Source organism: Papilio xuthus, unplaced genomic scaffold (genome assembly GCF_000836235.2).
Source record: "Papilio xuthus unplaced genomic scaffold, Pxut_1.1 DF829673.1, whole genome shotgun sequence".
Taxonomy (NCBI): domain Eukaryota; kingdom Metazoa; phylum Arthropoda; class Insecta; order Lepidoptera; family Papilionidae; genus Papilio; species Papilio xuthus.
The window spans coordinates 262,647-276,455 of NW_013528976.1; the positions used below are offsets into that span (position 1 = coordinate 262,647).

General features: G+C 34.1%; 1 protein-coding gene across 3 annotated transcripts in view; it reads right to left on the bottom strand.

Annotated features, from left to right (window-relative positions):
- Nucleotides 1-3,568: 3,568 nt before the first annotated feature.
- Orp8 (Oxysterol-binding protein-related protein 8) overlaps nucleotides 3,569-13,809 on the bottom strand; it is a 33,795-nt gene continuing 23,554 nt past the window's right edge. For 2 of the 3 annotated variants that reach the window (XM_013307442.1, XM_013307435.1), the window contains exons 10-21: nucleotides 12,985-13,133; nucleotides 12,625-12,803; nucleotides 11,974-12,154; nucleotides 11,581-11,677; nucleotides 10,695-10,834; nucleotides 10,045-10,101; nucleotides 9,643-9,768; nucleotides 9,014-9,154; nucleotides 8,596-8,713; nucleotides 8,218-8,260; nucleotides 7,508-7,654; nucleotides 6,424-6,916 (exon numbers count right to left, since the gene is read on the bottom strand). In XM_013307442.1, the coding sequence (XP_013162896.1) occupies nucleotides 6,691-6,916; nucleotides 7,508-7,654; nucleotides 8,218-8,260; nucleotides 8,596-8,713; nucleotides 9,014-9,154; nucleotides 9,643-9,768; nucleotides 10,045-10,101; nucleotides 10,695-10,834; nucleotides 11,581-11,677; nucleotides 11,974-12,154; nucleotides 12,625-12,803; nucleotides 12,985-13,133 (1,604 nt within the window). In that variant the 3' untranslated portion in view covers nucleotides 6,424-6,690. Of the gene's footprint in view, nucleotides 3,611-6,423; nucleotides 6,917-7,507; nucleotides 7,655-8,217; nucleotides 8,261-8,595; nucleotides 8,714-9,013; nucleotides 9,155-9,642; nucleotides 9,769-10,044; nucleotides 10,102-10,694; nucleotides 10,835-11,580; nucleotides 11,678-11,973; nucleotides 12,155-12,624; nucleotides 12,804-12,984; nucleotides 13,134-13,809 lie in introns of those variants that run through there. The other variant, XM_013307451.1, reaches the window with a different exon arrangement.

Here is a 13,809-nt window from a genome sequence, read left to right on the forward strand (position 1 = left end):
AAGAACACATACACTAATTAAGTTTTATATATATCCACGCGGAAGGAATCGCTGGCGACAGCTAATTGATTAATAAAACGCAATTGAGTCATGCACCATGTTATTGTTTTTTTTTAATATTATATGAAAACTTTGTATACACCTGCGAAATATCCTTGTGGTCCATTGAACCAGAAATATGGCAAATCATCTATATCGTCTAAACTCCAATGGTATCTTTTAGGCATGAAATGAGGAAGTCTGCTACGTCTTTCGTCTGACGGTATGTGTCTTGTAGGACCTTGGACGTAGAATATTTTAGGTATAATATTTCTATTTTTTAAAGGAATTGACATTTCATTAGACGATTCCTCAGAATCAGAGTTCCGAGATTCGATGGATTCGTCAGTATTTTCAACAACTTCGAATCTTTTAGGTTTATTTTTCCGTTTCTTTTTATATCTCTCTATTGATTCTTCTGAAGAATCTGTATTGTGCGATCTAAAATCTATGAAGTTAATTAAATCTGCAACATTGACTTTACGACTTCTGAATTTTTGAGCTGGACCATTATTCGATTGGTAACCGGCGATGATTAATTTTAATTTAGAATATATATTATCAGGATTATTAAAAATGTCCGATTCTTTTCTTGTTGCGCTTAAATCTCCAACGTCTAAATAATCTTCTGAAAATTTATCGACTTTCGAATTCGTTCGGGTTATACGTGTTAATAACCTCAAATCATCTTTTAATCGTGTTATATCTACTACATCATTTTTGTTATGTTTATTTGTTTGTTTTTTTAATCCGGTAAGTTTTCCTTTATCCTTAAATATTATACACAAAGTACTGCCACTGAGTTCAACACAATCACTATTGGCTTGTCTATTGTAATATGTATTTTTATTTAACTTTTCTTTCATAGTTATTTTCTTATTATCATTTCTATTAGCTATTGATTTATTTATTAACATATTCAATGAAATTGATTTAGATTGTAACACAATAAAATTTGCTGAAAAATTATCAAAAATAACCTAATTAATTAAAAATTATCAGTTCCTTATAAAATATAATAGCAAAAGTGCAAATACTATGATTTTCTCATATTATAATTTAAATATATAAATAACGTACCAAATGTAATAAAAACAAACATATAACTTCTAAACCTCATTGCAAAAGAATTAATTCGTTATTTAACGAAACACTGACTAGTACTAAATAATTATTTGATTATCAACAACACAATTTTTTATTATAATGCTATGCGTAAAATGGATTTGTTTGTCTGTTTCTTATTGTGAATGTCATTGCTCCTTTACGATCTTTAAAGGCGAACAAACATACATACAAGATAATTTCTTACTAGATATAATACGGATTCTTTCCTTCACAATAAATATAAATAAATTAATATTTATTAGGAAGAAAAAACGCGTGTTAAAGTTAGTATGTAATATAAATAATTAAAATCATTGCTAACAACAAAACTATGTTACGCGTGAATTGGAAATAATTGAATTACAAAAGCATGTTAAGTCACCAATCAGTTATAAGCTTGGTGTTTTTATAATCTGACTATTCGTTTGAAAACTCGCTAAATTTTTTTGTAATGGCAGCCATTTTTTTATATCGTAAGACGGCAAACGAGCGAGCGACCACCTGAAATCGCTGAAATAGCGACGTGACCGTTGCCCATAGACATACGTAATTGCATATGCGTTGCCTACCTTTAATCGACGGAGGAGATGCACAGAAAGAAAATATTTTCCCTTTCCATGCATCCTCTCACCCGGAAAGTCTATTTCCACTTCCCATCCTTTCCTTAAGAAAAAGGGTGGGAAGGGAAAGAGGACTAAATTAGGCCTCCGGTACACACACTCATCAGACTGTACGCGGAATTGCTTCCACTTGACACCTGTCGTCTGTGTGGTCGTGGTATTTCACTGAGCGAGGCCAATTCTTGCGAAGATGTTAAAGCGGGCTCTACCACTGTTAAAAGAAGATTAACTAAATATCATTTTGTCTTTCAAATGACAACACTAAGGTAATTTATCCCAACAAGAGGCCTCTGTAGTCCCTCCACTTTTGAGATTCAAAGAGTAATCTTTGTAGGTTAATTAGTATATGTGTTCTTCCAGACTATGTTCCACATCTATGACAAATTTCATCAAGATCTTTACAGCCTTAAGAGATACATTCAAACATCTAAACATTCGGATTTATAATATTAGTAAGGTATTTATATATAAAAACGGCTAAACACTGACGTATATTCGTCCGGCGGCACCGACTTTGAGTGGTACTCACTCGAAACTAGTCGGTGCCACCGGACGTATATACGTGAGTGTTTAGCCGTTTATATATCACTTTAGTATAATATCTCACGATAGTTTGAATAATTTAAAGGATTCAGAACATAGCACGTTAGTTTTGGGTTATAAATAAAACAAAATAGGAATTGAAAAAAATATATATATATTTCACTGGATGAAACAACATAATGTCAACAATATGATTTATAAGCCACTTGAGATATCAACACGAATAATTAAAAAAAAAAAATCATTACATTCAACTAAAAAAAAAACGCAGAAAATTAAAATCAGTGTTGATATTTAAATTATTATACAAAAAAATATATTTATAGTTTGGTAGAAATCTATCGATTTTTATTCATCTAACCTATAAAACATTGGATACATGGCAACATTAAATTTAAACGAATTTAAAAAAAAAAAAACTCACTAGAATCTTTCTAGAATTCATCCAATTTATTCGGAAACTAGCAACATTAAATGTCAAGGAAAAATTTCGATATAGCAACATTTCAAGTGTTCTTAAGCATCGATGATTTACAAGGAATTAAATATTACTACCCGCCCACAATAACATGACACATATTATCACACTTCTGTGAAACTTATATTAATACTAGCTCACGCCAGCGGCTCCGTTTGCGTGGAATCAAAAAAACTAGCTTTCTTCCAGACTATGTTTTCTATATGTATGTCAAATTTCAAGATCCATTCAGCCGTTTTAGAGATACCTTCCAACATCCATACATCCATGTTAACATTAGCATTTATAATATTAGTAAAAGGAGATAGTCATTTTGTGTCTTTTGTCAAAGTATGAAACAAATGGGTCTCATGTTATTGTAGTCGGTTTGTACTTATCCTTTCTTACATATGAAATAACGCGTTTATGTGTAAAGCATGTTGCTCACAGAATTGCCACTACGAAAACATGTATAAGTACAAAATTAAAAAAAATATTTTTTTTAACACGTTGAGCACCACGCGTATTTCTAAGATAATCCCGTTCAGGCCACGAGCGCCGCTTATACGCACTGGTATTAAAGGGCCGGTGTTTCCGATCGCAGCACAAAATAGTTTACATTTTTAACGTTATACCTATAGCCTTTGTTTCAACACGTTACGCGCCAAGTCTGTTTTGTTTTTCTTACCGCTTAGCCCGATCAGATAAAATTTCTTCAAAATGGATTCGTGGCTGTTATTCTTTTTGCGACAAATCAGTTCATCACAGTTCTTGTCTCCGTGCAAACAAAAATTTTTTTTAGTTCTCATGTTACACGCTGTCAGCCATCGATGGTTGAGGCGACCTAAACAGAAAGTCTAGTGTCAGCCATCGATGGTTGACGCGACTTAAACGGAAAGTCTAGTGTCAGCCACCGATGGTTGACGCGACTTAAACGGAAAGTCTAGTGTCAGCCACCGATGGTTGACGCGACCTAAACGGAAAGTCTAGTGTCAGCCACCGATGGTTGACGCGACCTAAACAGAAAGTCTAGTGTCAGCCACCGATGGTTGACGCGACCTAAACAGAAAGTCTAGTGTCAGCCTGTCAGTCAGTGTGGCGCTCAACGTGTTAATAAACAAGAATTAAAAAAAAAAAGATTTTTTTATTTGAATATGTAATAATTATAAATATCTCCGTAGTGACAAATTAACATACATATTTATATATATATAGTTATATTACAAACAATGGAATAGCAAATCTATTTCGTACACGTCTTATATTAATCAGAAATACATTTTTTTATAATTAAATTTACGTAGCATTGGCAAGTGAAACTTTCGATTGACTTACTAAAAGGGGGAGTGATGTATTAAAAAAAATCGACTCTTTCCTATTGTTCTGAACTCTTCTAATTTCTAACTTCCAAATTCAATTCCAATTCCTTTAAATTTTGTTTTAAAACTTTAATAAAACACTTTGAAAAATGTCATTTTTTGACTTGTAACAATACTCGTAGGAGCCGTCAAAAAACTTTTCAATAAAACATTACCATCGATTGAATTTGAATTCGTATTGCAAAGACTTTGTTAATTAGTCAACAGACATTAAATTAAAAAGTACAGGACTTTAGATTGGATCAACTACGAATATATTTCTCGACGACTTGTAATTAAAAAAACCCTTTTTTAAAATCAATCGAAAGTGTTATAGGCATTAATAGTGCTTTATAAAATTTGCTTTGGTTTCTCCCATCTCTTTAAAAACATTGTGATGTGGGAATACTAAATATCGTACAGAAGTTGACAACCTTTAACGTTATGATTATACATCACAGCGGTAAGCCTCGCATCGTTATCGATATAATATATATACAGGTTGTCCCAAAAGGTTACGTACATAGGAAGGGGGATGATAGGGGTGGTCACAAGGGTCACCAGAAAAATTAAATAAAAATTCCCCTCTGGTTATTAAAAAAATAAATGGCATTTTTTAAAAACTTAAAATCTTTGTTAATTGTATTGTTTTTTTTATTTCATAATGATAAAGGGTTATTGACGATAACATAATAGCTTTTTTTTTTTAATATAGCAATATTTGTAGGTCATCGGTTACAAAATTGCCCCAGAAGGTGTAAAATTTTTAAGTTTTTAAAAAATGGCATTTACTTTTTTTAATACCCAGATGGGAATTTTTATTTCATTTTTCTGTTGACCCTTGTGACCACCCCTATTATCCCCCTTCCTATGTACGTAACCTTTTGGGACACCCTGTATATCGAACAATAAGAAGAAAGAAGAAGATTTTATGAGTAAAAACAGTTGTAATTATGACCTGTAATTTAAACATATATCTTATCAATTTAACTTATTTCAACTCCGAAAGAAATACAGAAAATATAATTTAAAACCAAAAAAACTATTGATAGCCAAATGTTTTTTAATAATCGTAGAAAGCGTCTATAGCTTTATGGTTAAGGATATTGTGATAATAGATAATAGATAAGAGAAGGTGCTGTCTCCTGAAACACAGTATTTACTAGTTCAGGAGACAGAGCCCACAAAATTTTTGTGAAAATGTTTTTTTTGGTCAATAAAGGATTTTTTTATTTATTGTATTCCGATCAGGTGGTCGAGAGTTCGAATCCTGGCATTCGACTATTGTAAACCATATCCTAGCATAAGCATAGAGCTTAGTTGGAATAGTATAATATTAGTAAATTAATAAAAATCTGTTAATAATCTAATTAAAAAAAAATCGGATACAACAATTGAACATTTCGAGGCCTTTTTAAAATCGCTATGAAGTATTACTAAGCTATTGCTCATAGATTTACTCGCGCATATTAAAAATGTTAAGAAAAGTAAAAAAAAATGCCTATATGATTCTAAAAACTCCATGTTACAGTTTTGACTTGATTATTATAATTAAAAATGTTTATTTTTTTTTCGAGCGTCGGTGGCTCATGGGTCAAGCACTTGACTTGCAATCTGCAGGTCCTGGGTTCGAATCCCGCCATGTACTGTGTTTTTCGATTTACATATGTACATTTATCCAACGTTCTAACGGTGAAGGAAAACATCCAACCTACACATATCTGAGAAAGTCAACTGTGTTAAGTCAACCCGCACTTGACCAGCGTGGTTGACTATGGCCTAATCACCCTTAACTCAGGGTAGGCTGCGAGCCCCTCAGTGGAGACGTATAGTGAGCTGATGATGATTTTTTTTTCATAATTTAATCGAGAAATTATTACAAGAAATTAAAAAAAAAATATTCAACCATATGCCAAAGGTTGTCAACCCCTGATTTAAATCAATAATACAATTATCTGGTTATTTATACATCGTATAAAAGTATTGCAGTATTTTACAAAGTTAATCCGTACCTTGAAATATGAAAACAATGTTAAAATAAAAAAAAAAACCCTTGGAATGTAAAAAAAAACTGTAGATCTTTTATTTACGATACAAGTTTGTCCCCCGTGAATTCTTTTTACTTTAAACAAAATATCTACTATTCTGCAATGTCCATTCCTTTTATTTAGATCTGATCAGCCGTTCTGGAGATACGTGACAAATATCGATCCAAACTTTAGCATTTAAAATAGTAGTTAAACTATCATTTTACATAAATTAATATATCTATTTAGGAATATATTAATTTTCTCTCATAAACACTGAATCTATAAAAAAAATTTGTTCGCGTGAATCCTTTGACTATAGAGAAAAGGACTAAGCAAATATAGTTCAGGAGCCAAGACTATCTAAAATAGTGTCACAAAGCATTTATCATTAAATTCGCGAAGGACAAACACACTCAAAAAAAAATTACAAACAAGTAAACATAGAACTCAACATTAGTTCTTGACAAAATGTCTTTAGCATGTCCTGTCAATTAAAAATCAAAGATGCGTAATTCATATTTCAAGGTTAAACAGTCTTAGAATAGCCAATTTATCAAGACCTGTACTAACATAGCTAAGATGAAACCCGCAAACATATCCCATGCGTGGGAATAAGGTACTGGACGAGGGGATGGCCTCATTTGTTCAGCTATACGATGGCTCTCACTAAACAATTCTACAGTTCTTGTTAATCTCTCTAAAGCTATTGATTGTTCGCGTAATGACGTATCAATTGCTATCAAAGCTTGTTTTAAAGTACGTCTGAAATAAGTTAACATTATATAAGTGAAAATCCAACTGTATTTTATATCATAAGATGGCAAACGAGCAAGCGGCCACCTGAAATCGCTGAAATAGCGAAGCGACTTGCCCATAGACATACGCAATTGCATGCGTTGCCTACCTTTAATCGACGGAGGAGAGGATGCACAGAAAGAAAATATTTTCCCTTTCCATGCATCCTCTCATCCGGCAAGTCCATTTCCAAGAAAAAGAGTGGGAAGGGAAAGAGGACTAAATTAGGCCTCCGGGACGCACCCATCAGACTGTAGTTGGAATTGCTTCCACTTGAGGCGTGTCTTCTGTGTGGTCGTGGTATTTCACTGAGCGAGAACAATTCCTGCGAAAATGTTAAAGCGTCTCTACCACTGTTATATTGAGATTTGAATCCAAAAACGAAAAAAAAATATTTAGATAAATTTATTATAATTTCTAGTTTTTATAGGATTCCGTAACTCGAATGGAAAAAAACCCTTATAGGATCACTTTGTTGTCCGTCTATCTGTCTGTCAAGACTCTGTCAGGAACAGGTGAAGGTATTAAGCTGGAATTCTTTAGCCTATGCGTACTTACGTGGATGTCTTTGATCTGCGTGCCAACTCATCCCTGCTATCAGAATCTGACGGTGGAGGTGGTTCACGAGGTCTCTCCGTACGACGCAGAGCTGATGATATCACAAACTCCTCCTCATATTCCACTATCTCTTCCGGTTGCCATGGACTGAAAGAGATTACTATTGCCCGCGACTTCGTTTCGACAAGAAATAACTTACTATTCCCGCGTATGGAATAAACGCCAACTTACAGATATACAGACAATTTCGTGTATAACGCAAACTAGATGTCGCATGCGACTTCGTCCGCGCGGAATTAAAAAAAAAATATTGGCTGTAGCATAGTGTTATATAGCCTAAAGCCTTCTATAAATGGACTATCCAACAAAAAAAAAACAAATCGGACCAGTAGTTCCTGAGATTAACGCGTTTAAACAAACTCTTCCGCTTTATAATATTAGTATAGATCCGTACTTCTAGACATTATTAGTGAGAATCATTTGCTGCAAGCGCACTTTCGTAACAAAGTGTTGTGTCAGATGTAGTGAGGGAACATAAACGTTGATAATTTAATAACGCTAGTGTTGCGATACACCGGCACTGTCGGATTATCTTCCTAACAATACTTAAATAAAAAAAATCAGTTATATTTTTAAAATCAATTGAATTGTAGGATATGTCCTAAATTTTAGACAATAAGATATACAAACTTACATACATATATACATACCTAGTATTAGCGTGGTTGTATCTCCAACCTTGATCTATAATACCTGGAAGAGACAATACACTATTTATTTTTAAAATAACAACTTTATTTCCCGTCAAACGGGTCTTTTGACACCTATCGGTCTTTTGACCTCAGGAGTCTTTTGACACCTATGTGTGATTTAACCTCAGGAGTCTTTGGACACCTATGGGTCATTTAACCGGAGTCTTTTGACACCTATGTGTGATTTAACCTCAGGAGTCTTTGGACACCTATGGGTCATTTAACCGGAGTCTTTTGACACCTATGTGTGATTTGGCCGCAGGAGTCTTTTCAAACCTATGGTTCATTTCTCACGAGTCTTTTGACCTCTGGGCGTACTAGGGCACTAAGTCTCACCTTCAGGCACTGCCCGCGAGTCCCTACGGAAGAGCCGTGGTACCCATGGTGAGAGGAGGTTCCTCGCCCGAGCTCTTTGCGCCTCTTCTATTATTGTCTTTTGTTCTGTTGCCGCCACCTGGTGGAGGAAAAGTAAAGTCATTTGACTTATACATAAATAAAATTTACGTGTTTGTGTATTTCACATAGGACAAAAAACGCCATTGTTTTTGTTTGTATGTATGTCTGCACGTGTTTGTTTCGTGTACTCTCCGGAGCGTGTGGACAGATTTTGATTGCAATTTGCATATGTTTATAAAATGATCGCTTCGCTATTTTAGCGAATTAAAAAAAAAGATCACTTGTGGACCGTAACTGGTGCAATTACCTTACGAATAAATTTATACGATTTTTTTTAATGTCTTTTTTTATTGCTCACCTGATCATCGTTGAGTATAGCTTCGGAAACTTTAATCCAAAGTTTCTGAGACTCAAACTCCTGTTGATTGTCTAATTTCATCAAATACCTCGGCATCCGCTGTTCTTTTAGTATATTTACATCTAGAAGATTAGATTCTTCCTGTTGAAAGAGAAAATTATTTAAATATCATCATCAGCTCACTATACTCCACTGAGGGTAGAATCTACCCTAAGTGAGACTATGTGATAGTGAATGCTGACCCAGTGCAAGACTTCACACATTTGACTTTCTCACTTCACTCTAACATAGGATAAATGTACATATATAAAAACACATTGCTACATGACGGGATTCGAACTCGGGACTTGCAGAGTCAACTGCTAACTCCTGAGCCACCGAAACTCTCAAATATAATAAGAAAACAATATTCCTATACAAAAAAATAGTACGTTCATAGGCCCGCAACTGTTTTTTATTAAGTTACGATTGTTTTGTGTGACGTCAGCATCTGATTTGTGTGACGTCATCAGCACGCAACGCATTTTTTATTCATAAATGCTATACATACAAAGCTATGTCCATACAAAGCAAAGTAAAATCCATTGCGAGCCGTGCGTTGGCCAATGGACCTTTACTGTGTTACTTACCCCAGTTCTTTTATCTTTTATTTCTATCTTTCCATCCCAATATCCTTCTACACTAGCTATTGTATCTTTTCCTTTTTTAATTCTTCCAGATATTGCATTAGTTTGATCTGCACCACCGAGGAAAGACTGGAAGAAAATTAGTAATACAATAAAACCCCATTTTCACTAGGTCTTCTTGTAATATTATAAATGCTATGATCTTGATGAAATTTGTCATACATATAGAACATAGTCTGGAAGAACACATAGACTACAAGTTTTTTTTACTTCGCGCGGGCGGAGTCGTAAGCGAACAGTTAGCTATGAAATAATATTTAAAAAATCTTAGGGTTGTCATTTTTTCGATATTTTTCTAAAAACAAAAGTTTTTTGAAAGCCGTAAAATCTAGAAAATAAACTTACTCTCAATTTAAATTCAACATCCGCTTGATATCCCGTATCTTGACATATTATGTGAACCTGTAATTAAAAAAAATACACAAATAAAAAAAACGCGTCTAAAACTAAAAAAAAAAAAAATTTTTACTCATATTTTGAAATATCAACAAGGCTGATATTTTTGTTTCTATATATCTATATATATATATATAAAAGAAAGTCGTGTTAGTTACACTATTTACAACTCAAGAACGTCTTTACCGATATGCCTGAAAATTGTTGAGGAGGTAGCTTAGAGCCAGGAGACGGACATGGGATACTATTTATTCATTTTTTATTTTTTTTATTCAAATGTATGCCTTGAAGAGCTGCTTTTTATTTAATTTACTAATATTATAAATGCGTATGTTTAGATGAATGTGAATGGATGGATGGATGGGCTACACTAATTAAGTTTTTTATATATCCACGCGGACGGAGTTGCTGGCAACAGCTAATAATATTATTAATAGAAAAGATCTGTTTGTTTGTGTTGAATAAACTCAAAAACTACTGAACCGATTTGAATAATTTTTTCACTGTTAGAAAGTTACACTATCTCTTAGTGACATAAGATATAGTTATTACTAGATTTTTTTTTCCACGCAGACGAAGTAATAAAAAAACTACCTTACCTTGCCACCTAATTCCATACTGAGTGTTCCAATAACTATCCCTTTGCAATGTGCGTACGGAGCTGTGGTTATGTACGTCTCCCCCCAGTTTAGTAAATGTATACGTGCGCACCCCTCCAATATGGCGGACGTAGAGTTACCTTCAATAATACAAAAATATATACAGAAATCTTATTAATATAAATATAAAAAAAAACATAATAATTAGTCTATGTGTTCTTCCAGACTATGTTCTATATGTATGACAAATTTCATCAAGATCTGTTGAGCCTTTCTGGAGATACATTCAGACAAACATCCATCCATCCATCTATCGATCCAAACATTCGCTTTTATAATATTAGTAAGATGTGAATATTTAGATGTATGTTTGTTAGAAGATATCTCCAGAACAACTCAACAGATCTTGATGAAATTTGTCATACATATAGAACATAGTCTGGAAGCACACATAGACTACTTATTAAGTTTTTTTTTTTAATTTCGTGCTGACTGAATCACGGCAGACATCTTTTTGGTGATAATTTGAAATAACATGAAGCAATGATTATTATTAAAATAAAAAAATCAATAAAAAAATAGAAAACAAGTGCAATTTTAGCAATTATTTTTAAGTTAGCAAAATTTATCTTAAATCTACCATCATTCAAGACTTAAATGACGAGAAAAACTCAAAACACACATTTTTAGTGACAGAAGGGTAATGTTGTCCGCGTGTATGTATGTTTGTATGTATGTTAATTTGTAACATCCTGTATAGTAAACGAGTGAACAGATTTTGACAAGTGAGGTGTCATTCGATTCGTATTCTTACAAAGAGTGTCATAATATACAGTCATTGTTTTTTTTTTATGGTTTTAATATAATTTAAATAATGAATACATACCATAAAACTTAGATCTGGCCAACAAACTACCTTCAATAACATAACCATCCTTTCTATTTGAAACGTAGAAGGCAGAAACTGGTGGATGATGGGATACCTGAAAACAAAAATAACCCTTAAGCAATCAAATAGAACTTTTAAACATATTTATATATATAACAACCAATTTTAAAAAAATATAATATATGAGACAAACAGAATATAAAAGGTCTTAAAGGAAAAAAAATCTTTAAAAAACTTTAGGAAAACAAATAGCCTAAGAACATATAATTCTAAAAGAAATCAATTTAATTTACAAGATTAACTTTAATAATAAAAATACGAAAAAAAATCATAGAGAAATTTTGCAAAAAAAAAATCACAAATGTAACTTTAGTGGAAACAGGTACTTACTTGTTCTGCAACATAATAAGTATACGATTCCCCTTGTTTATCTTTCCAGCAGCATCTAAATATCTCTCCTAGTACTGGATTGTAGGGCTTTTTGAGGCCCTTCGGCTTACGATAAAGGCCCGAAAGGTACCAGCGGAGTACGCATTTAAACCTTTGGTAAGGGTCCTCTAGAGATTGGGCCCTGAAAAGTTAAAAATTACCAGTTTTCAACAATGCTTCAATTTGTAGCCTATGTGTTCTTTCACTTTCAGCCATCCATATACTTCCAAACATTTAGATTTATAACATTAGTAAGACTAGCTGTCGCCCACGACTCCGTCCGCGCGGAATTATAAAAAAAAACAAAATTAGTAACCTATGTATTCTTCCAGACTATGTTCTATATGTATGCCAAATTTCATCAAAATCCGTTCAGTCGTTTTTTTATATATCATAAGGTGACAAACGATCGAGCGGTCACCTGAAGTCGCTGAAATAGCGAAGTGATTGCCCATAGACATACGCAATTTCATATGCGTTGCCTATCTTTAATCCACGGAGGAGAAGATGCACAAAAAAACGCTTCTGCCGTGCCGTTCTGGAGATATACATCCATCCATCCATACGTCCAAACATTTATAATATTAGTAAGATATATATACAAATACTAACTTGCCCAATATATCCGCATGGTAGTAATTATCAGACAACTTGTCTAAAAACGACCTTGGCTCCAATATAAATGTCGGTAGCACCACTTTACTTAGATCCATACCGGGTCGCACTTGCTTCAGTAAGAACCAGAGTAAAGACTTATTCTCTTCCGCTACTTCTTCTACTAATTCCCCTGCCTGTAATTAAGAAAAAGAGCCGACTGATTGATAGTCGTTTAAGCTACAGGACATAATGAAAAGACCATACATACAGTCGGAAAACTAACCCACTCTAAAGTGTCTATACACTGTATAGACACTTTAGAGTGGGTTAGAGTAATTTTACACTAATTAGTGTAGATATTTTAATTTAACTCACCACACCGATCTCTCTGTCAGGATCTTCTACATACAGACTCTGTATCCTGGCGAGGACGTCCTGCCGCCGGAGGGCAGGGTCATCTCGTTGGGCGTCGACCATCGCTCGGGAACCCTCGCTATCCGTATCCGAGGCAGCGCTCGCTAGCTCTGGGTAGTGGATAGGATAGTGCAGTAACACTAGCGTACGTCATACGATAGTAAGGTTGGAACATATACAAAAGGGCCTCCTGGAGTCAAAAGACTTAATGAGGTCCTAAGGTAAATTAAAGTTAGGTACATAAGTTAAATGGAAATAAAATAGCTTTTATTACCTTACTATCGTTTAAATATTAAGCATGTTTATAAAATATAGCAAAACATTTAGCGTTAGTGTATTTACTATCAACCAGTCCTTTTCCTTACGGTGGGTTAACGTTTTATTTTATAAGGAAAGAATCCAGATGACGGTTGTTACATTTGGAAGACTATGTCGACGCTAAGGAAAAGTACAGAATGATGTTTTTATTTCAATATAACTTCTAGCGTAAATATATAAACGACTAAACACTAACGTATTTGTCCTGGTCACTGGACGAATGAAGGAACAGTAATACCGGTACAAATCACCTTTTTTTTCAGAGGGGAATGCTTTATGCATACTCCGCGCCCTGGGGGGACACGGTAATTATGTGGGATTCTCTTCCGGATGGGAAGCTAACTCACTAAATCCCTCTGTTCCCCCTACGCATCACGGCGAGGCCAGGGGCGTGCTTGCGTTTTCATCCGCTACCTCGCCCGAGTCCAAATCACACTAATGAAGGGCCCTCAATAGGCGAAACTAGTT